The sequence below is a fragment of the Ctenocephalides felis genome, unplaced genomic scaffold (genome assembly GCF_003426905.1).
Source record: "Ctenocephalides felis isolate EL2017-DRISC unplaced genomic scaffold, ASM342690v1 CF-g0.4_SCAFFOLD_01170, whole genome shotgun sequence".
Lineage (NCBI taxonomy): Eukaryota > Metazoa > Arthropoda > Insecta > Siphonaptera > Pulicidae > Ctenocephalides > Ctenocephalides felis.
This window is the reverse complement of record NW_020537324.1, coordinates 29,224,339-29,248,000: the sequence shown is the minus strand read 5'-3', so window position 1 is coordinate 29,248,000 and position 23,662 is coordinate 29,224,339. Positions and strand designations below refer to the sequence as shown.

The 23,662-nt window shown below is 26.4% G+C and overlaps 1 protein-coding gene across 1 annotated transcript in view; it reads left to right on the top strand.

Moving 5' to 3' along the window:
- LOC113368017 (excitatory amino acid transporter 1) overlaps positions 1-23,662 on the top strand; it is a 158,408-nt gene that overhangs the window by 107,425 nt on the left and 27,321 nt on the right. Inside the window, 2 exon segments of the mRNA XM_026609580.1 lie at positions 16,449-16,745; positions 18,918-19,082. Of these exon segments, the coding sequence (XP_026465365.1) occupies positions 16,449-16,745; positions 18,918-19,082 (462 nt within the window).

Here is a 23,662-nt window from a genome sequence, read left to right as displayed (position 1 = left end):
TCATCATTTTTTAAACATGACAAACATTGAAAAATTGCTTTGTAGAAAAGCATTTGCCAAGACAAACCAGGATAAAATAAGACTTTGTAATTCGCTTCATTTATAAATGCATTAAGGGAATATTCTAGTGTAGAAATTACAGAAAATATTTTTTCTCTTCTTTCATAACTTCAAGGTTTGGACCGAAAAAGTGGACCGATTCACTTGAAATTCTCAGGAAATCTTTAGAGACTCTGGTATATACTAGACTCATCCTCAAATTTTAATGTTTACTATTTTCTTTACTACAATTATTTACTAAACTTTATTAAAATTCGAGAATCCCCTAAAAAAGTGGTAAAAAACGGACTTTTATTCAAATAGTAGCCATTTTGTAGAAAAATTTCTTTATAAACAGTTCGTAGTATCTATATGCCATAGTGATTGCATTCTAGAAATAGATTAATAATCTATTTCTTTTACTCGTGTTAATTTACTAGGAGGGTTGCAATCGTAGGTATGGTCAAGTGGCAATTTTTTGAGACCACTCACTTCAACAGCTGCTAACTCTTACAATTGTAAACTTTTTTTTTATTTTTCTGTACTTTTGAAACATTGATAATTAATATGTAAAAAATAATAGTCTTGTTTATACGATAATTTAAAAATTGTCTAAAATTCATGTCTCTGCACTGGGATACCCCTTTAATTTAATGAACGAAAAGAGAAAAAATGATTTATTTACATTTGTCACAAATTTTCATATAAATACAATGCTATGAATCTAAAATATATACAAAAATGCGAGCGGCCCTTACAGTTCCAGGAAGTAAACGAATGGCCTTCAAATCCTCTCTACATCATGATGGTGATTATGCCAAATATAGACAAAACCATGCCAACTTGTATAGGTAGGACCATAAAAGATATATTATTATTCGTGTGTTACTACATATATCTTTTGTTCAGTGAACTATTACGTAATTGTGGTACAGTAGCGGGGGAATTGTATTTGATATTCTAATGAAATAATTTGAATAAAATGCTGAAACATCAGTTGATAACAAATGCTCAAGGTTAGTTTTCAAGCTACGCACGACGTCATATAGAAGATGTAACTATTAAAATATTACTATCCTCATTAATATTTATGTGATAATTATCGCCAATTAGAATCGCACTGAGATACATCACAACGATTAACAGGATTAGCAGTAACAAATTGAGCATTTATAATTACAATCATTTATTGAAAGAATTTCTATCAAGGTAGAACTTTGTGAATAAATAGTACTGGAAATCGTTTTTTTTTAATATCAACAAAATTTTCCAAATTTATATAGCTATATTAACTCAACATTGAAACATATAACATCATCTATCATCTATCTAAACTATTTTTAATTTTTTAATTAGTCTGTTATAGCCACTAATTATATTTGATCCTTCAAAAATTATCATAAAAAGTGTACTATTTTAACAGAGCTTCTGTGAATTGGAGATTGCAGGTCTTGCTGAATAACGAACTGTTTTTATAATTCACGTTAAGAACTAATCAATAAATATAACAGATATTTAGAATATTAGATTAGATTAGATTTAGAATAGCAATCAGAACTTAAAAGTCCTATGGACTGTTATTATATTGCTTCTTATCCAAGTAGCTTTTCCAAAGATAATCCAAAGCTATCTGTCACTATTTGAGATATTTCATTATAGGAAATTTATTATTAATGCTGAGATTAGCATTTATTTATACGAATGCCATGAAATCACATTGTCTTTACTTACTCAGATTTTAATGTAATTAATTTACTTCAGAACGCTATTAGAAAGCAACTGAAAAGCTATTTCAAATTGAAAACATATTATGGTTTGTTTTTAAGGGAAAACACTACTGCTTGATAGCAGGTTATTCGAAACGCGAAACTTCTGATTAGTCCTTGCAGCCGAGTGTTTACCCCAGAGCTAAGATTATTATATCATCATCCTTAACGCTATTTAAAAAACTATTTCTTCCAAAAAAGTAGATTCCGTATGCAGAATGTAGAAATCGAATATTTTTGCTATATAGAGATCATGCATGTACATAGAGAATGCTTTTTTACGGCATATATTTTGTTAAAATTATTATCAAATAAAATAAGAGTTTCTTAAAAATAAATATATATTTATAAATATCGAGAAAATAAATTAAGAAAGTGTGTACTCTCATTATGCAACTAAATTATTCGAAACATTTTTTTAACCCGATGTCTTAATATCCTATACATTTTTATGAAGATTTGTATGAAATTCTACGTATATATTTCCTATATATGGGGTCAAGAATATGATGGATTTACTAGTTTGGCGAATTAGATACTCCATCATTTGATAAATATCACGTGACGAACATTTTGATAGTCTGTACGACATTAGATTAAAAATATTCTGCAAAAAAAACAAATATTTACAAAAACAAGAGTGAATGTCTCGTGTGTGACATTTTTAAATACGATACTATTATGGAAGCTGCTTGTAATTTGATTAGAATGGTTTTGAAAATTAATAAATCAAATTTTAGAATAATACTATCTATTAATTTAAGTTGTTTGCAATTTCTGTTGAACGTTTTAGTTCTTTCAGTTCGTAATCACTACGTGACGTAATGATGTACATTTTTATTTAAAAAAGATCATAAATAGGTTTCCAAATAAAAATAGTCCTCCCGAGCATTGCTAGAATATAACCAGAATTAAAAAATATAACCATTACTAAAGAATTGAATAATCTGATAACTGTTCCTAAACATATTTTGTAATTTTGGCCAGAAGCACAAATTAAAGCAATTTTGTTTTGTATTATTATTGTATTAATTTGTATTTACTTTATCTTAAGCAAGAATTAAATTGTTCAATTTTCACTCAACAGCATTAATATCTTCTATATATATAAAAATAAGTCGGGTTTTCCTTCCTGACGAAATAACTCCACAACGCACGAACCAATTTCGACAATTTTGCATTCGTTTGAAAGGTCTCGGGCTCCGCAAGGTTTATAGCTAAAAAAATTAGTGGTGCATGGCATCGTGCCCTAATGCAAATTGCTGGAACTTCACGCACCGTAATTAAAAATTCGAGTAATAAAAATAATCAATAATTGTTTTAAATCATTGCAAATAGATTATCTTCTATATATATAAAAATAAGTCGGGTTTTCCTTCCTGACGAAATAACTCCAGAACGCACGGACCGATTTCGACAATTTTGCATTCGTTGGAAAAATCTCGGGCTCCGCAAGGTTTATAGCTAAGAAAATTAGTTGTGCAGGGCATCGTCCCTTAATGCAAGCTGCTGGAACTTCACGCACCGTAGTTAAAAATTCGAGTAATGGCATTAGTGAGAATTATCAGAATTATGCGTGGTTAAGTCAACGAGCAATTCTTGCGCAAAGAATAATGATGTGCACGCACTGAATTTCACCATTCAATAAAAAATTGCTGGCGATTTGGTGACATACCAATGATTCTGACTGGTCTTCCGTTTGACTTCAAACGATTGCAATTTCCAGTTCGCCTTGCGTTCGCAATAACAAGTCGCAAGGCCAATTGCTTAGTGTTTGCGGGATAAATTTCAAATAGATTATTTAGAAAATCATTGTTTTTTACATGGGCAGTTATACGTTGCCTGTTCACGAGTTGGAAAACCATCCGCGTTGTTTGTGTTAACGTCAGACCAAAAAACAATAAAATGTGGTTTACCAAAGAGCACTTCAATGAAACGGATAATTTGCGGATTCACTTTCATTTACTTAGAGAAGTTCAACTAAAAAACACTTCATTTTTGTAATCGAAATAAATTCATTACTGTTGTATTATAAAATCCAATTTTTCCTTTTCAAATATAAAACAAACAAAAAATTTCTTCATCTTTCTCACGAAACCATCTGGTGGCGAAACGGAGTTCGTCGGGTTTGCTAGTTATTTTATATAACTTAAGCGCGAATTTTTATTTCATATACAACTTTAATAAATATTTTTTTTATTGGAATTAAGAATGATGTATATTAAAATGAGTAGGTATATTGTTTTTATTATGTCGAAATATTTAATGAATTCTGTTATAGTAGCAAACGAGTTAATTCCCAAAGTACTTGCATAATGCATTAAGAAGCTTAAAGTCTTAAATTTTCAAAAGAGTTCGCGACTGCGCATTTGAAAAAAGTATAATAATGCAGAAAGAGATTTCGAAATAAACCACAAAGTATATAATAAAATTCATGAGAAAAAATCATAATAATGCAAATATTAAATTTTTCCAGTATTATCGCAAATTAATTATATAAGGTTTAAATCATTAGCGAAATTAAACTTCTGAACTTTTTTAACTTCTCGTAGGGTAAGTTATAATAATTGCAAAATAATTAAAAATGAAAATTTTTGCATATCTTAGCGATTCAGAGGTTTCGAACCATTTTGTCATACCTTACAAAAAATGGATGCATGTGTGTGTGTATGTTTGGATACTATTTTTCATCCATGATTTCAGACGCACGAATCAATCGATTTGAATGATTCAAAAAACATTTGATTCCTAATAATGAGAAGACGTGCTAATTAGTTTTGGTGAAGACAGGTCGAGCTGTTTCTAAGATACGGGGCAAAAAGTGACAAAAACTAAAACTAAGTGGAAATAGCTTTATTTATATAACATTTTTAATACCATCACAAATAGAAAGGACAACCACTGAGTTTCCTTCTAATGAGTTTTAAGAAATTGCATCACAACTGTTTATCGAGCATAAGAATAGTGATTGCTGTTTAGAATAGCAAAATAATAAAATTATAATTAAAAAAAACTATATTCAAAAACAAACAGTGACTCGATTATCATTATGTATATGGCAACGGTTTTGAGATTTCCTTTAACAAAAATTTCAAATGGTTTATTAATTTGAAAGATTAATACAAAAACAGCGATTATATAGTCTTTGTTAGTATTACTATATGTGTATAATATAAAAAACCATCGTTTATTTATTATTCAAAACTGGTTTGTCGTTTAGCATATTCGGCTGTTACATAATACATTAATGTGTTAGTGATAACATTTGACTCGAATTTGTATAGTGTGTTAATTAGCAATAAAAACATACAAATAAATGACAATATTAAAAATGAAGGTTATGTAGAGCAAAGACATATCAAGACAAGATGTGCTGATGAAGGTCACAATAAAGGGCTTGTGAAATACGCAATAAATTGTACAAAAGATGGGATGTGTCATTTGAATTAACAATGAAAATTAATATAATTGAAATTGTGAAAAAAACTAAAGACTTATAGTAAATTATGTATATTGGAATAGGCGGCATCTAGTTTTAGTTTTAATTTAAATTAAATTTACTGTGTATAAAAAAAGCCCCATTCATAACTCAATATACAAATTTTAACAATAAAACATGTTATCTATGGAATGGAATCTGAGAGTATTCCATGGTGTGATAGATAAATCCTGGATTTTTCAATAAATTAATTTATATGTCTTTTCAAAACACTCAATCCAAAAAATAAAGAAGGAAAAGTTTTTTGAAGATGTTTAATTGTGACGTTTTGGAACTAGATATGTTCCATCTCCAATTAAAAATTTGACTACACTTTATAAACGAAGGAAATATTATTTATATATATAAAATTTTGATACTAATGATATTTATATATACACATATAAATGGTAATTTTAAACCATTAATTATTTCTGGCTTCTATTTTAACAATTTTAATATATTTAGTATAAAATTTCAATATATAATATATATATATATATATATATGGAGGTGTGGTCCATATTAAATACCAAAATGATAGACAATAATAAATTTCATAAAATATTATTTATATTTCGTTTATTTTATATATGATTAATATCCACGACACTATGTGTTGTCATACTGATCATTAATAAAACGTTATTGGTATTTTCTTATTTATAATAGAAAAGAAAGGTTTCAAGAATTATACATTTTTTTGGCAAAAACTACTCAGGGAGAAACAAAAACCAAGTACGATCTGACACTTGAATTTCCTTTTGTTTTTCTCAGTGCTGTCACTATATGGGCCAATCTGTCCAGAGACATGTGATGCGTGTTGACAAGCCGCTATGCGTGTTGGCAACCCGCTACATATATATATATATATATATATATATATATATATATATATATATTTATAATTTCATAGTTATTTACAGTAGAATATTGTGACAACGAAACCAATTTAATTTTCTTATAACATAGATTATATGTTATACTTTTAATTATATGTATAAAAAACTTTTTATCAATAAAATATTCTCTTTTTTATTTGTAATTTATTTGAGAGTATTCCATGGTTCGATAAATAAATCCTAGATTTTTCAATAAATTGATTTATATGTCTTTCAAAACACTCAATCCAAAAAATAATTAGATGTGTTAAAATATTAAAAGCTAAATATCTCTTGATGTTAGATATCAATAACAATAACTGTATGAGAATGCATAAAAAATAATAAAATTCATTTTATATGTCAAAAGTAAAACCAGTTTTTTATTTTATTAAAGTTTTGTTACTCTTCCTTATTTTCATTATAATAATATGAGATTTTTTTTATTGTATTTATTGAATTACAATACAATGTCTTTACAAAAAGGAAGACATTCAGTAATTGATATATGAAATATTAAACATATGAAATATTAAACAATACTGTGAGAATGGCAGAAAAAATTGTAATAAAAATAAACTAGCGGTATGGCATCGTACTAAGGCAAATTGCTGGAACTTCTCGCACCGTAATGAACTATTGGAGCAATTTTTATTTGCAATGTTTTCAAGTAGATTATTATAAATACTGTAACTTTCATTACGCGTATCATATAAAAGCTTATAAAATAGATGACGACATTTATATTTGTTTACGCGAAAAGTAAATAAACAAAACTTAATCAAGCGGAGTTAATATAAAACTAGTACTATGAGATTTTTTTTATTCTCTTTATTGAATTACAATGTCTTTACAAAAAGGAAGACATTCAGTAATTTTGATGATATATGAAATATTAAACATATGAATTATTAAACAATACTATGAAAATGGCAGAAAAAATGATAAAAATAAACTAGCGGTATATGGCATCGTACCTTAAGGTAAATTGCTGGAAAATCCCGTACCGTAATGAAATATTGGGGTAATTTTAAATGTTTTCAAGTAGATTATTATAAATACTGTAACTTTTATTATGCGTATCTTATAAAAGCTTATAAAATAGATGACGACGTTTATATTTGTTTACGTGGAAAGTAAATAAACAAAACTTAATCAAGCGGTGTTAGTATAAAACTCCTTATCTCATTTCTAATAACTATTCAACTGAATTGCAAAATTAAGAATTATTTATTTCAAGTATTGAAATAAATTTAATTTAGGTAAAATTTGGAATTTTAGCTTAAATTAAAATTAAAATCTGAATAATTTTTTATATTTAAATAATATTAATTTTTGTAATTTTGAGATAATTTTTTTTGCCTTCCGCAAAATCGTTTCTTCATACTGTCAAGGCAAGCAAAATGTTTTTTGAATCAATTGAATCGGATGCTCCGTTTTCTCAAAAATGGTAATTTTCAGCACTTTTTGCTCTGCATCTCTTATAGCTGTCTGTGCCAAAAACTAATCATAACGTCTCCCCATAAATAGGAATCGAATGTTTTTGAATCATTCAAATCGGATTATTCGTGCGCTCGAAATCGTGGATAAAAAATTGAAAACATTCCATACACTACTCTACATATTACACACATACGTACATCAATTTTTTTTAAGGTAAGCCAAAATGTTCAGGAACCTCTGAAACGTAAATATATGCAAAAATGTTTACGTTCGATTTTTCTATGATTACTACAAGTTATCCTACCAGAAATTAAAAATATACTTTAAAAAACCATTTTTATATCAAAGTAAATCATCAAAGAGCTTTATCGTTCGTTGTTTTCCTTATAATACTTTTATAAAAATGGCTTAAGAAAAAATAAAAGTAAAAATAAATCGTGCTTTCAAAACGCCAAAGCTCAAAGCGTCCAAAGCCAAAGCTCAAAACATCCAGGGGTCCAAATACACAAATTCAACCAAAGTAGAAAAACTTTTTGAAAAATCTAGTAAACTAAAACAAATAGTAACTAAAATAGCAAATAAACGTTTGCAAGTTGATATTTGTGGCAGAGCTAACGATATTGAGAAGATTCTCAGAAATTCTAAGAAAAATGTTCCAATAACATCTATGCTAAATAAGGGTATGTTAGCGTTAGCGTTTCTTACATAAAATGGTACTAAAAACTATTAAAATGCTATGTATTTGCTGTGCGATCAGGCGTTTTGCATTTAGAAAATCTAACTTCACTCATGTGTTTTTATCACATATCACAAAGATGCACTTACGATGAGATTTTGGATTTGACGTAGGTGCGCTTTCTAGGTTAGGATTTCTATCTAAAACGCCTGACTGCACAGCAACCATATTGATAGTAGTATCATTTTGATAGTTTTTAGTACCATTTTATATGAAAATATCTACGCAAAATAGCCTTGCCATAACATTGCTTTTTTTTACGGCAGAGTTGGTCCCATAGTTTAATAGAGAAATTGTCAATATATTATTTAAGTATTAAAGTTGCATTTTTAAGTTTCAAAACATTTCATAAATGAGATTTACAAAATCTTACAAAAATTTTTGAATGTAAAAGTCTATAATAAATTGGTGTATTACAAATATGGCGTATAAAATGGCATATGTTATGAAAAATTGGGTTATTTAAAAATAACTATTATTTATGTCGTCAAACACGGCTAGAATTGAGAATCTCTATATGTGTAGACTAGAGTATAATGACAAAAAAGGTATAATAGTTTACGCACACAACAATTATTTGCATTAATTTACATTCATGAATACACGAGCAGCCTTGAACTAGTGTTTCATATGTCATTCCTGTTCGACTATAAAACATCATAATAAATATTGTGCGTCTATTATTCTCAGAATATAGTAAACAATAGACAATGCGACTAGAAATAATCGTATCTCTTCGCGAATTAAAAAATGATTTTTTATATTTTATTTCATTTATTTGTAAAAGAAACTTACGTAATTAGATAAAATGGTAATTTAACATGGGTTAGAGAAATATTGAAAATAAAGTACAAGTTTTACAAGTTTCAGTAGATAGTACGAAGAAGTTTTAAAAAAAATTAACTATTTGTAAGAAAACTTTAAAATTAAATGTATGCTAAAAAAACTGTATTTGGCAAATGAAAGTTATTAATTTTTTAAGTTATTAAGCGAATATAAACCGTGTCAATTTGTCAAAAGTATTTGAATAGAAGAATTTTTTTTATTAATAATGATATTTAATGAGGGCTTCTAGAATAGAAAGGTCATTTTATTGAGTAATAGGTAAAAAAAAGTCATTTTCCTGTTAGCATATATGGAAAACTACATATATAGTAGTAGTAGAAGATGTTTTCCTATAAAATTACTTAATTTTTGTATAGTTTTAATTAAACTAGTAGTGCATGGCATCGTGCCTTAAGACAAATTGCCGGAACTTACCGAACTAAAAATTTATATTTTTAAAAAAGCTTTAAATTGTTTTGAAAACTTAAAGAAAAAAAGATTTTTGTGAATTTTGAAATGTTTGAAAAAATTTGACATGTTTGAAAAACTTGATTTTTTCTGAAATTTTTTAACTTTTTTTTTTCAAAGCAATCGTGCTGCATGGCTCTTTTAGAGAAGACATATCAAAGCGCGTAAGAAATGTAAACAAAATTCAAACTAATTATGAAAATGTCTATGAAATATGTGATAATTTTATTTGCATATGTCTAATGATCATTCTTGACCCCCAAATAGTCCCCTAATGGTGACCCTAAAATTAAACATTTTGATTATAAAACTAAAGCGCTATATACAGATAATAATTTTCTCATTTTTCGGATTGAATTCTTTGATCCTGATATATTTCTATTAATTGTTTACATTTTGATATGTCTACACTTTGAGTATCAAACCAAAATATTCACTCAAATAGTTAATAAAATTCCAGACTGTATTTGTATTTTTTTTTTTGAGAAAATTGAAATTTTTTTTCGGAAAATTTTGCAATTTGCTTGAACCGTATAAGTAAACTTTAAAAATTAAAATTCGAACGGAACCCAACAAAATTGTAACAAAAAAATTAGTACTCATTTTCGAAAACTTCATCAAATATCTGATAATTTTATGTGCATATGCATACCTCTAATGTTCATTTTTAACCACCAAATATCATTTTTTTTAACTTTTTTTCTCTGTATTTCCGAAGCCGCTAGACCTGCTTCACTAAAAATTTCATCAATCATTCATTTCATCTTTACAAGTAACATGTTTTTTGAATTATTCAAATCGAGTACTCCGTATTCTCACAAACTGAATATCCGTTTTTGGTACTTTTAAAACTAATCGACACGTCTTCTTATCAATAGGAATCGAATGTTTTTTAAACCATTCAAATCGGTTGGTTTGTGCGCCAAACATGCATATACATACTACACACACACACACACGCACACATCCATTTTTTCTGAGGATGCCAAAATGTTCAGAAACCTAAACCTAAACGATATGCAAAAGTTTTCATTAATTTGATTCAAACTATCGCTTACCTCAATATTTTTGCTTTATCCTGCCTCTACAAGAAAACAGAGCACATTGTTGATGACACCAACCTGCAACAGATGTTTCCATATTTCCACATTTATTTCTTGATATCTAAACAAAAACGTAAAATTAATGTGCTAATAATTTTGACAAACTATAGTTACTGTTTTCAAGAAAAAACTTACACATTTAAAATGGTGAATTATTTTAAAAGTTGACAAAACCTAAAATTAGCCAATCGATTTATCTGATTGGAAAAATTAAGAATATACTCCTTTATCTTTGTTGTTGATTTAAACGTGTTTTTATTGATAAAAATCACTGATCATTTTTCATGTATAATATTATAAGATTTAAGTGATATTTAATGAAACGTCTCTTAAAAAATAAAAATTTTTACTTCAAAAAACATTATGACCTTACTTTCAAGCATGTAATACACTGTTTTGAAATAAGACTGCAATATAGTTTTATAGTTCATAGTTTATAGTTTGGTGAAAAGTCTCAAACATAAAGAAATTTCACCTCTAAACGCTACAATTCAGTTCAAAAATAATTTTCTTCGTAGAAATAATCAAGCCTTACAATTGTATAACAAAATATTATATGGAAATTTCAAATTACCTTGGCAGCAGATAAGAAAAATATCTTTCCACATTGCTTTCTAGGTACAGTAAAGTGAATAAAATTAATCAGTATAATCTTATTTTCAATTCTAATTTCGATTTCCATTTTTCATTTTTATTGATCGCGTAGTTGAAAGCATTTTCCTTTATTTATTATATCGCATAATTGGAAATCGGATACACAAAATATGATATAATTCAATGTCGAGATTCAATTATCATGAGCAGAATTTTCGCGAGCTTAAGCCAATTATGGTGATGCGATGCCTGAAGATTATATAGAAATAATATTCATCCTCAATGCTAAAGTTCCGTACTCAATGCAACTACTACGACGAACTATAGAGATTAGTCCAATTAAGAGAAAATTTTAAATTTTAATACTCCTAGTACCAATTATATAGAGATTAATTAGGTAAATTAGAAATGACTTTATATTTCATAGATTATTATTTCCCGTATGATAAGTTATGTATATCGCAAAAAATCGAAAATGAAAATTTTTCAGTATCTTCACGTTTCGAATGTTTTTTAACATTTCGGCTTACCTTAAAAAAAATGGATGTATGTGTGTTGGTATGGATTGATGTAGTATGTACGTATGTATGTCATCCAAATTTGTATGTTCGGATACAAATATTCGCCCACGATTTCGAGAACATGAATCAACCGATTTGAATAATTCAAAAATTATTCGATTATTTGATTAGTTATTGGCCAAGGCAGAAAGATAAAGGGCAGAAAAGTGAAAAAAAAATCCATTTGGTGGTCAAAAATGATCACCAGATATATGCGATTCGAATTATCAAATATTTCATATTAGTAATAATAGGAACATCTTTTCTATACATTTCTATGAGTTCAGTATCAAGATTTATGATGTTTAACCATTAGAAATTAGCTTTGCCAAAAAATATAAATTTTCGAAAAAATTTAAATTAAATAAAAATTTCAAATTCTTCAAAATAGTCATTTTTTCCAGAATATTCAAAAATCTAATTTTTTCAAAGATTTCTAAAAATTTTAAAGCTTACAATTGCGGTCCAAAAAGTTTCAGCAATTTGCCTTAAGGCACGATGCCATATGCACTACTTATTATTATTATTATTATTATAAAATAGTAATAATGTTTCAATAGCGTTGATTTTATTTTAATAATTACTATGATGTTTACATATGAATAGAATTTTATGTGTTTTTTAGCAGCATGTTGTAAATAATATCAATACTTCATAAATTAATGTTCCTAATGAAGTCTTAATTTTCTTCTATTATTAATATATAGACAAATATTACAGTATGACAAGAACAAGGACTAAATTTTTCACACTTTACTGAGATATTCAAATGTAATATTTAATATAGTAATAATAATATAATAATAATATAATAGATTTAAATGGCAATACTTTGTTTTAAGTTTAGTATATTTAATATATTATAATTATTTTCATAATAAGATATGAATATGAATATGAATATGAATACATAATGACACTTTTGCTTTCTTGGCGCATTTTTTAGATTTCTTTTGAGTTGAATATATTTATACGCTATTTCACGAAAATAGTGAAATCTAAATAGAGTACCTTATGAAGTAATCTAATCTGAGTTAGTCATGTTGATTATACATTTCTGTATGCTTGTACATTTGGATTTTAAGCGCTTCATTTGATTCTAAATAAACTTGAAGCTCAATATTGCCATTAAGTGAATATTGATAAGTTTGCCAATAATGCCGTATTATAGTTAAATGTCAATTAAACGATCATCCAATATTAACTCTAGTTTAATAAAAAAGCGTAGCTTTGAGATAGATTTTTCATTTATATAGAGTTCATTGAACAGCACAGTTTGATCGATCAAAACTTTTTTAATTATTAGTAACGATTCTTTCGTGATAAAAAATATAATGTTTTGAAATAGTAAATTTTTAACGTAAGAAACAAAATTGTTTATAAATGCAGAGCAGAAGAACGTTATCGAAATTAGTTTAAAAATTATATTGACACTGATTTGTTTCTCTAAAAACTTCTTAATAATGTTGGAATAACAAGTTGTATATCAGGATTTTTGTTTAATTTTTTAAAAAATTAGTACATGTAGAACACATTGTACATTGTAGACAATAACTCAGACTAACATACTTCTTTATAAAAACTGTATAATACTTCATAAAAATATCTAAACTAAAAAAATATTAAATGTTGATCTTCGTATATACTCGTCAGTTAATAAAATCATCTAGCTATGTGATAAGAGATGGTTCTCTCAAATTTATAGAATGAAAATCGAATGATTTTGCATAAAAATTTAGTTATATTAATTATATTTTTCATAGGTCTTTTATTTTATTTTGCATAAAAATTTAGTTATATTAATTATATTTTTCATAGGTCTTTTCCGTGTATTTGCAATTTATGCTGTGTTTGTGTGAGAATAAACTCACTTTTTTTAAAAAATATATACCAGTTTTAATAATATAAAATTTTCTTTGAATGAAAGACATAAAAATCATATTAAGGAAAAAATCAATTTTAAATTTATATATATATATATATATATATATATGTTTAATTTGAGTTTAATATTCGGGCGTAACATCAATAAAAATATATTTTTATTGATGTTACGCCCGAATATTAAACTCAAATTAAACATATATATCAACATCAAATTCAAGACTATTCAAAAAAATATATATATATATATATATCAATAACTATTTCTATAAGTAGTTTCTGAATCCAATATCAAGTATTTGCACAAGTAAAGCTTAATAAATCTTTCAGTTTATTTGTATAGGGCCTTGCTCTTGCTACGTCCACTATTGTATTTGCAATTTATGCTGTGTTTGTGTGAGAATAAACTCACTTTTTTTAAAAAATATATACCAGTTTTAATAATATAAAATTTTCTTTGAATGAAAGACATAAAAATCATATTAAGGAAAAAATCAATTTTAAATTTATATATATATATATATATATATATATATATATATATATATGTTTAATTTGAGTTTAATATTCGGGCGTAACATCAATAAAAATATATTTTTATTGATGTTACGCCCGAATATTAAACTCAAATTAAACATATATATCAACATCAAATTCAAGACTATTCAAAAATATATATATATATATATATATATATCAATAACTATTTCTATAAGTAGTTTCTGAATCCAATATCAAGTATTTGCACAAGTAAAGCTTAATAAATCTTTCAGTTTATTTGTATAGGGCCTTGCTCTTGCTACGTCCACTATTGGTAGTTTCTAACAACAAAGAAATATTTTCTTTTGGATTTCTAAGGCAAATTACAAGAAAATCTTTATCAGAGGGATTACTTACTGACGCATGAACTCAACAAAAAAATTTATAGACGATAAAAGATGCAAAATGAAATTTAATTCGACGTTCCTTGTGAAACGTTTCATTTATGTAATTTGTCAAGGCGTAAATTTAATTTTTGCGACAGAATATTGCGAAAAATCTTAGATGTTTTTCTTTATGATAATGGAGACGCATAAAAAATGTTATGGGTGTTGTAATACGTACGAGAAGCTTTTATTTATACAAAAATAGATGACATATTTTAAATTATTATCACGCATTACACGCTAACACCTATGCTGTAAATTAAATTATTTCTTTAGGGTGATACATGAATACTAATTTGAAACTGAATAGTGCTGAAATAAATTAATTTATTATGAAATGGAAACAATAGGAGTAATTAAAATAATAAATGCATTGACATATAAAAATTGGTTAATTGAATATGAATATCGTGCAAATTGGTATTCTTAATTATGAATAGATGGCAGAGAGTTATTCTGTAATTGTATTATATTTTGTGATATGATTCTCATTGGATGAATGAAAGCAAAGTTAGATCAACACACACATATATATATATTCTTTATTTATTACTGTCGACGTTTCGGAACTAGGTACGTTCCATTTTCTAGACCTCTGTCAAAAAATATGATCTTGATAAGATTTAAGCAAAAAATGTGTTTCAGAAAAGCAGAAGACGATGGATTTTTTTTATATAAAATGAATAAAATTGTAAAAAAAGTAATGTACAGAAGTATAGTACTGAAGTATAAGTACATTACTTAAGTACAGTACTTACTGACAGTATAACCAAAATGAAAATGATAAAAATAAATGTGTGGATTATATAGCAAAATATTGAAAATGTTAAAAAATTAGAAAGTTTTAAGAGAAGGTTACTTAAAAAACAGAATTAATTACCTCGATGATTGATTTTACACTAAAACTTTTTCACTAAAAAAGATTTTATCAAAAAAGTGATTTTATAAATTTCATTTCAGACGAAGAAACCAATTTTGTAATTAATTAATTCTGTTTTTTTTTCAGTAACTTTTTCTTAAAACTTTCTAATTTCTTAACATTTTTAATATTTTGTTCTATAATCCACTCATTTATTTCATAGTTATTTACATATTAGGTATCGTAATTCAGCAATTCATACCAAAAAGATCAAAACAAAATGATTAAAACCTTTTTTGTGTCTTTGTATTTTTTTTAATAATGAAGTATAGAATAGGAATTATAGAATGTAAATATGTTTAAAAAACAATGAAGCTTGATGGATCATTGCCCAATGCAAACTTCGTAAAACAAGTTTTCACAATATTATCTGTTATCCTTTTAAGTTTCATAATTCGGCTAATAGAATGACCGATTCAGTTTACATACTAAATTGATTTATCATTTTATTTTCATATTTATAGTTTTTGTAAAATTTTGGTGTTTAATTTATTTTATTAAAAATGGTTTATCCGTTTGTTTCGTATCTATTCCGAATTATATATTTTCATATATTATTGAGCATTTATATTGGACTAGCATTTTTCTTTTCTATTTCTCTATTAGAAAGTTTGGCATTTCTGAAATTACAACCAAGCGACTCAAAATGAAAAATATTTTGAAATGAGCATAAAAGTGATTTAATTTATATTGATGAGTCAAAAAAATGAGTACCGAAAGAATGACAAACATCCTTGTTTGGAATTATATTTTTAAGTAAATTTTTACATGTGTACTAAATTTCCTCGTTAATTAATTAATAATTATATTTCCCCGGTTTCCCAAGGATGGCCGGGGACTACGAGCGGTCCCACACGAGTGTCATGGAACGCGTCAAGCAATTTCTACGTTCGAACCTGCTGACGATATTAACAGTAGTGGGTGTATTGGGAGGAACTCTCATTGGTATAATCCTTAGGAACAATACAGACAAATGGACGGAACGCGAAGTTATGTACCTGCAATATCCCGGGGATCTATTCTTGAGGATGCTCAAATGTTTAATCGTACCATTGTTGGTAGCTAGTATAACATCGGCCATCGGAGCGCTGGATCTTTCCATGTCAGGAAGGATCGCCACAAGGTAAACTATACACAATGATAATTCATAAATTTTAGGTATTGGTATTTAATAACAATTTAAGACTCTCGTAGTAATTCAAATTATTAATGAATAAATATGCATAGCTTTTTCTGTACACAATAATTAATTACTACTACTCCTAAATGTAAAAAAATCATACTGAACATTATCAGTTTCAATTGTTCGTTATAGTAGGTATTAATTGTCCATAAAAACACACACTTATTACTAGTTCATTAAAACCGTTAAATAGTTCTAATATATCCTTATAGGTAGAGTGTAATATCAAAATGAAATTTTCCTTGTTATAAATCTTATTATCCAAGGATAATCCCGTGAATCGGATACTTTCAAAAGTCAAGAACGGTGGAGCGATCTCGTACGTTTTACTGACTAACGAGGGATAATAGTAATTGTGCTACTTAAAAACATAGTGATATGCATATGCCATCGAAATATGGGTAAAAAATGTTTAAATTTATGTTTGGCAAAGCAATATTCATAATATATGATCATAATATATATTGTAATCATAAACATAATAAAATCATTCGAAGGTTTTAACAAATTAAGTGCGTCAATTAATTTTGTCTAACAAATTAAAATAATTTGCTTAAAAAATTAAAATAATATTGTCTTATAAACAATGAAATCACTGTTCATAAATTATAGGCGGATTACAACATTCATGAAGGATTTATTCAGTATTTCGTAAATAAAATCAATCGAAGGTTATAACAAATTAAGTGCGTCGATTAATTTTGTCTAACAAATTCAAATAATTTGTCTAACAAATTAAAATAATATTGTCAATTAAATAATGAAATCCCTTTTCATAAATTGTAGGCGGATTAAAACATTTATGAAGGATTTATTCAGTGGTTCATAAATACTAGATATTTTTTTCAAATTATTTAGACGAATCTCATACATCTACCAAGAGTTCAATAAAACTTTACATTTAATATTTTTCATATCATTCACAGAGTTTTGCAGAAATTAAAACAAAAATTAAAACAATAGAGAAAAATTTAGAAAAAAAATTATTAAAAAATTGTTATCAAATTCCTTAACATTTTTTCAAGCTTTCTTGATTTATATTGCAAATACAAGTTTTAGGATTTAAAAGTAAAAATATATTTTCATTCATTGATAATAATATTATTGGTCAAACTAAATCCAAACTATCAGGTTTGGCAACTAAGTAATTGCGAAGTTTTGTTCGAAAATCAGAGACATTTGTATTATGAAACTGAATAACTTTATTTTGTATTGAATTGTCAATTTAGATCAATGATCTTTTTGCGATCTTTCAAGTAGAATCATCATCTCACGTTCAAAAAACTTTAGTTTTTATTAGAAAAAACAGGTACATCATAATCATTGAAATGTTTGCCATTCTTAGTTTTAGTAAGATTGAAACAAAAAGTAATACTAACAATAATGTGCAAGGTCAGGACAGTATGATGTCCTGGTGTCATTTAATTTCGTTAGTTGTTTAATGTGAGCATCAGAATTGACCATTCACTCGGTAAAAAGAGTTCAAAGTAGACAATTCATTTTTAATCAACTCGAACTGAACGACCAGAACAATTTTTAACTTTGAGTAAATCATCTCTAGAACGAAATTTAACATAGAAATTTTACACTGCCTTTTTTAAGACTTTTATCACCATAAACAGCTCATAATTTTCTGTGAGATTACGATGCGTCTTTACCTTTCCAGAAATAAAAAAGCAAAATATGACAAGAATTTTCAATTCGATTATCCATTTTCAATGAACGCCACACGAATACTACGCAACAAATAAAAAAAACTTTTTCTATATGCACATCGAAACTAACACTAATATACATTAACAACAGGTATTTAACATTTGGACTATGTAAGCAAACCAAAAAATTCAATTGAAACCATCTATGCTGAAAATTGCACTTAGATTCCAACCTAAAAATTCCCTTATTTAAATTTTAAACCATAGTATGAAGTATTTCACATAAATTATGTACACGTTATAATAAACTATTATATTTTGTAAAGACAAGATATCTTTGTATTTATCATTCAAAAACAGGTTTGCAGAGAATATTTCTATGTAAAATTAATTTATTACAATTTCAATTTGGTATTTTCAAAGAATACAATATTTCTATCAATTTAACTATTTTCAGGGCAATAGTGTATTACATGACGACGACACTGTGCGCAGTGGCGTTGGGTATAGTTTTAGTGGTCACGGTCAGGCCGGGAGTGGGAGCCACTGCTACGGCGACAGGTATTGGGGCAGCTGCCACCAGGAATGTACTGACCAGCGACACGCTCATGGATTTAGTCAGGTAAAAATATACGTATTTATTCAGTCAAGACAAAAATTGAATTTAAAATAATATAAATTCAATATTGTTCAAAATAACGATTACGATATCTAGAACTTTTAAATTGTTATCGAATGAGGAAGAAATCTGAAAACACTGCTCGTCTAAAATATAGCGTCTAATTACCATTATCAAATTTTGATTTTTTATTTTTAATAAGTGTTTCCAAATTAATGTTCATTTAGTAAATTCAAAAAATATATATTCAAATTAAAATATAAATAAATCCAACAATAAATATATGTATTAGGTCCTATCAACTATTTGAATATTGTTGCAGTTAATTTTCAATCATATGTGATTTTTGCAATATCATAACAAACTTCTAAAATAAATATGGAGAAACAATTCAATTTTGTTTTTTCCGATATATTTACTGAGATTTCAATATAGAACGTCATATAATAAACCATTTGACTTAATTACACAAGTACAATGTCATTTTATTAAAAAAATATTGTTGAAGGTATTTAGTAAAAATTAAAAAAAGTAAGTGGTTATATAAATATCCATACATAAAAGGTTATTTTCAATCCTGATGTTGAGTGTAAAATTAAAGTACAGCAAAATTTACAATTAAAGCTGTCAACTAGATACTGATTTATAAACTTTCAAAATTTGATGTAAATAAAAGAAATGGAAAATTTGTGAAATATATTGATTGATTGTCATAAAATACAGACACATTTTTAATCTCTAGCAATTAGTGTTGATAAACCGAAGATATTACGGGTCAAGGACTTGAATGGTCGAGAAGTCACATTCCTAATTACAAACATCAGACACTAATTAAATACAAACTAGTGCTTTTCAAGAAAAAAACTCGCATATTTTTAATCAAGATAAACAGAACTTAAATGAATTTTTAATTTTTCAATACTTAATATCATTTTAAGTCCCGTAAAAATTTATATGTTCTTCAATCGAATTTTGAGCGTATAAAAATAAATAATATAATAATAAATTATGATAAATATATATAATTAAGAGTAAAGCATTTATATAAGTTACAATTCTACTTTGAATTTTTATAGTATCCAAAGCAAATGATCATCTTTCAATCAGAAAACGCTATATTTTTTATAGACTCAATTCGCAAGATGAATAATCAATTTTTGCTTTCGACAAAGGGCGATGATTCCGTGAGGGTTAAATGTCCCTAAATACTTAAACTAATTACAAAGTTTACTTAAATAAATTACAAAATCTGCATGAGCGCAGTTCAAATTGAAATTTCACGTAATGTTGTCCGCTTCACGAAAGGTATATTATTTTAAGAAAATTTCATTAGTTACAAAAATACAGTTTTATTATAGACTATACTACTATAATTATATTTATTGGAAACAATAAATAATGATATTGTATTGATAGCCCATTGAAAAAATCTCTTAATTTCTCGTTAAAAGTAATCATTAAATCTTAGCAATCGTTTGTAAAATCTTTCATTTATTTTTTCAAAATTTATATTTATAAATTTTATTTTAAAGACGATGATATGGTATGATGATAATAGTAATTCAATTTAAATACGATGAATATAAAATAGTCAGTTAATTTAATAACTGAAAAATTAGTGCCTAAACAGAAACCCTATGTATTCATAATATAGAGGAGGAAAATTTGACTTCTTATTAATTCAAGTTTTATTAATTTTTTAAGTGCACTTAAAAAGATCCATTCATCAAACCTAATTCAATTTTTAAAATGTCGTAACTTTTGTTTTGATTTTAGTATAATGATATTGAATGAATAGTAATAATTAATAACTAATTATAATAACATAAGAATAATTCCCAAAATATTTTTATTTGTAATTCAGGTTATTTGTTTGTTTTTATATTGATTAGTTGATTATCGTTCATGTTCAAATTGTAAATACAATTTATAGAGTTATGTTTAATATTTATATATGCCTACAATACCAACGTCGACGATAAATCTATATGCGTATATTCATTGATAGATTTATAGACGGTTTAGGAAAAGTAAAAAACAGAATAAAATGAAATTAATAATAAATATATAATTACTCGAAATAAAAAAACAGACACAGAAATTTTTGAACTTACTCTACTCTTGATTTGCAACTTTTTTACTATAAATAAAATTGTTTTGCAACTTCTCTACTGTCAACGAATACTGAGAAAAATCTTCTAAAATTTGTGAAATAAAGTAAAATCACTACCAATCTGAGTAATATCATTTTGTGTTTATATGAAAAAGAAATCGAATATATTATATCGCTAAGATTAGATTTATTTCCAAAGATTTCCTCACTTCTGATCTTATTATTTTACATAATTACAAAGGGAGTTATGAATATGAATACTAATTTCGCGCTCAAAACTTGTATACCCTTGGCTCCAAAATGATAAAGTTATTTATGAATGTATTTCTGATTTTATAACAAAATCTGATAAACTTTTAAGGATTTCAAACGCGCACGTGCATGTAAGTTTGATGAATGCACATATGTACGAGTATTTTATATAGTTGAATGCAAGGACGATTGCCAGTGATATGATTAAAAAATAGTTCTATAATTTCGGAACAATAATTTTGCATTCGAAGATGTTCTCTGACGTGGAACTAAATCAAAAGTCTAAAAATAGAGGAACTTACAATGGTCATAAATGTCGCTCCTCTCCTATGCAACGCGGCATCCTCTTACAATCATAGTATTAAGTAGCGAAATGACATAAATGATTGAATTGAAATAGCACACAAACGTAATGTAACTTCTGTTAAAATATTTGTATTATCAAATACTTGCATCACAGGTACATGAACAGTCTGAGCAAATAATATACAACGACCGGCACCGAATGGAAAACAAATAAAACCTTGTAAAACTAATGACATTTTTGGACGGTTTTCGGCAAGAGCAAGAGCTAATGTTGTAATACAAGTTTTTAGAGAATGGAATGCATCAAGATTTTATATAGTTTCCTGATTATAATTAAAATGTATTATTGATTTATTAACATATGCATAAATTATAGTATATAGTATATACATTATATGGTATATTCCATTTTAAAATCGCGTTCGATTCAATCAAATTATTCATCAATTGTAAAGTAATAATAATATAAAAATATAATGATTAGGCCAAATCGTCTATTAACAATATTATGATAATGAGATCGTTAGTACCTAATCAATTTTGTTATATCATATTTTTTAACCTTATTGCCTATCATGTGTTAGGTATAATTTTTCACTATTAATTTATCATATCTTATCAGTAATCATATTATTACTGGTCATTTAAAATTTCGGAAAAATAATTATCCAGAATTTTTAGCAAAGTATGTAGTATCCCTATTTTATAAATATTATTTTCATGTTATAACAATTATTCAAAAAAAAAAGAGTTATTTATGTGGACAATATTTATCAACACTAATAATAATCCATAATAGTGACTATTTAAAAATTCGGAAAAATAATTGTATACAATCTTTAGCAAAAATATCAAGTATCTCTAGAACCTAGAGATATAGTGTATTATTATTCTTATGAAATTGAAAATATTTAAAAATATGAAAAATATTTAAAATATAATTTTTGACCATCAGTAATAGTACATATTTACTGATCATTTAAAATTTCGGAAAAAAATACCTAACAAAAGAATCACGTACCTCTAGTACGAAAATATTATCTTCATTACATCTAAATTATTTAAAAGCCCCAAAAAATATTTATTCTTCACCGTATTATCATTATAATTTTTGTTATCATATTTTAACAGCAATCAGAACCTTATGTCCTATGAGTTGTTTGGCTGAAACTTCTCCTTACGTCGTATTTTTATATGGTAACCCAACAGACAACCTTGATTTCGAGCAGTAGCAATATCAATTTTAGATATGAGTAACATTTTAAATATATATCCAAGTGAAAATAGCTCTTTGCGGGTATTGCTACACCAAATTAAATAAAAAGTCATGCCTATTATATAAATTCTTAAAATAGAAATGAAACTTCTTATAATGAAAAAACTCCGATATGAAGGCCCTCTAATCAAATTTAAATATATTAATTACATAAAATTTATCATTGCAATTCAACTTATCGTTTCTTATCTATTTCGGAATATTTTTCAAGATCAGACAAATTGTATCACAATATTTTTTTTTCACAATTCCTGATTTGATAGCAATCAATATCTGTCTAATCATCCACGTTGGTTACTTTTATAATTATTAATTATATTTTTATTTAAACATATGTGTAAATTGACAGAAATTTGAAGTTAACATTTAGAAGTCAATTATCTTATGCTGGAAAATTTTAAATTCTTATTTTTTGACTAATTAGGATGTTGTTCAGTAGTTTTTCAAAAAGAAAATAGTATCATACATAATTGTTTCAAAATACGATGCGATTATGCTTTTTAGCCCGTTTCTAGAGAGTCAATTGCTAAAAGATTAATTTTAAATTATTAAACCAATAGAACATATATTAAAACTACTCTTTTAAATTATATTTTGTAGAGTATTTTAGGCTGTTTATATATTTTATATTCTTGT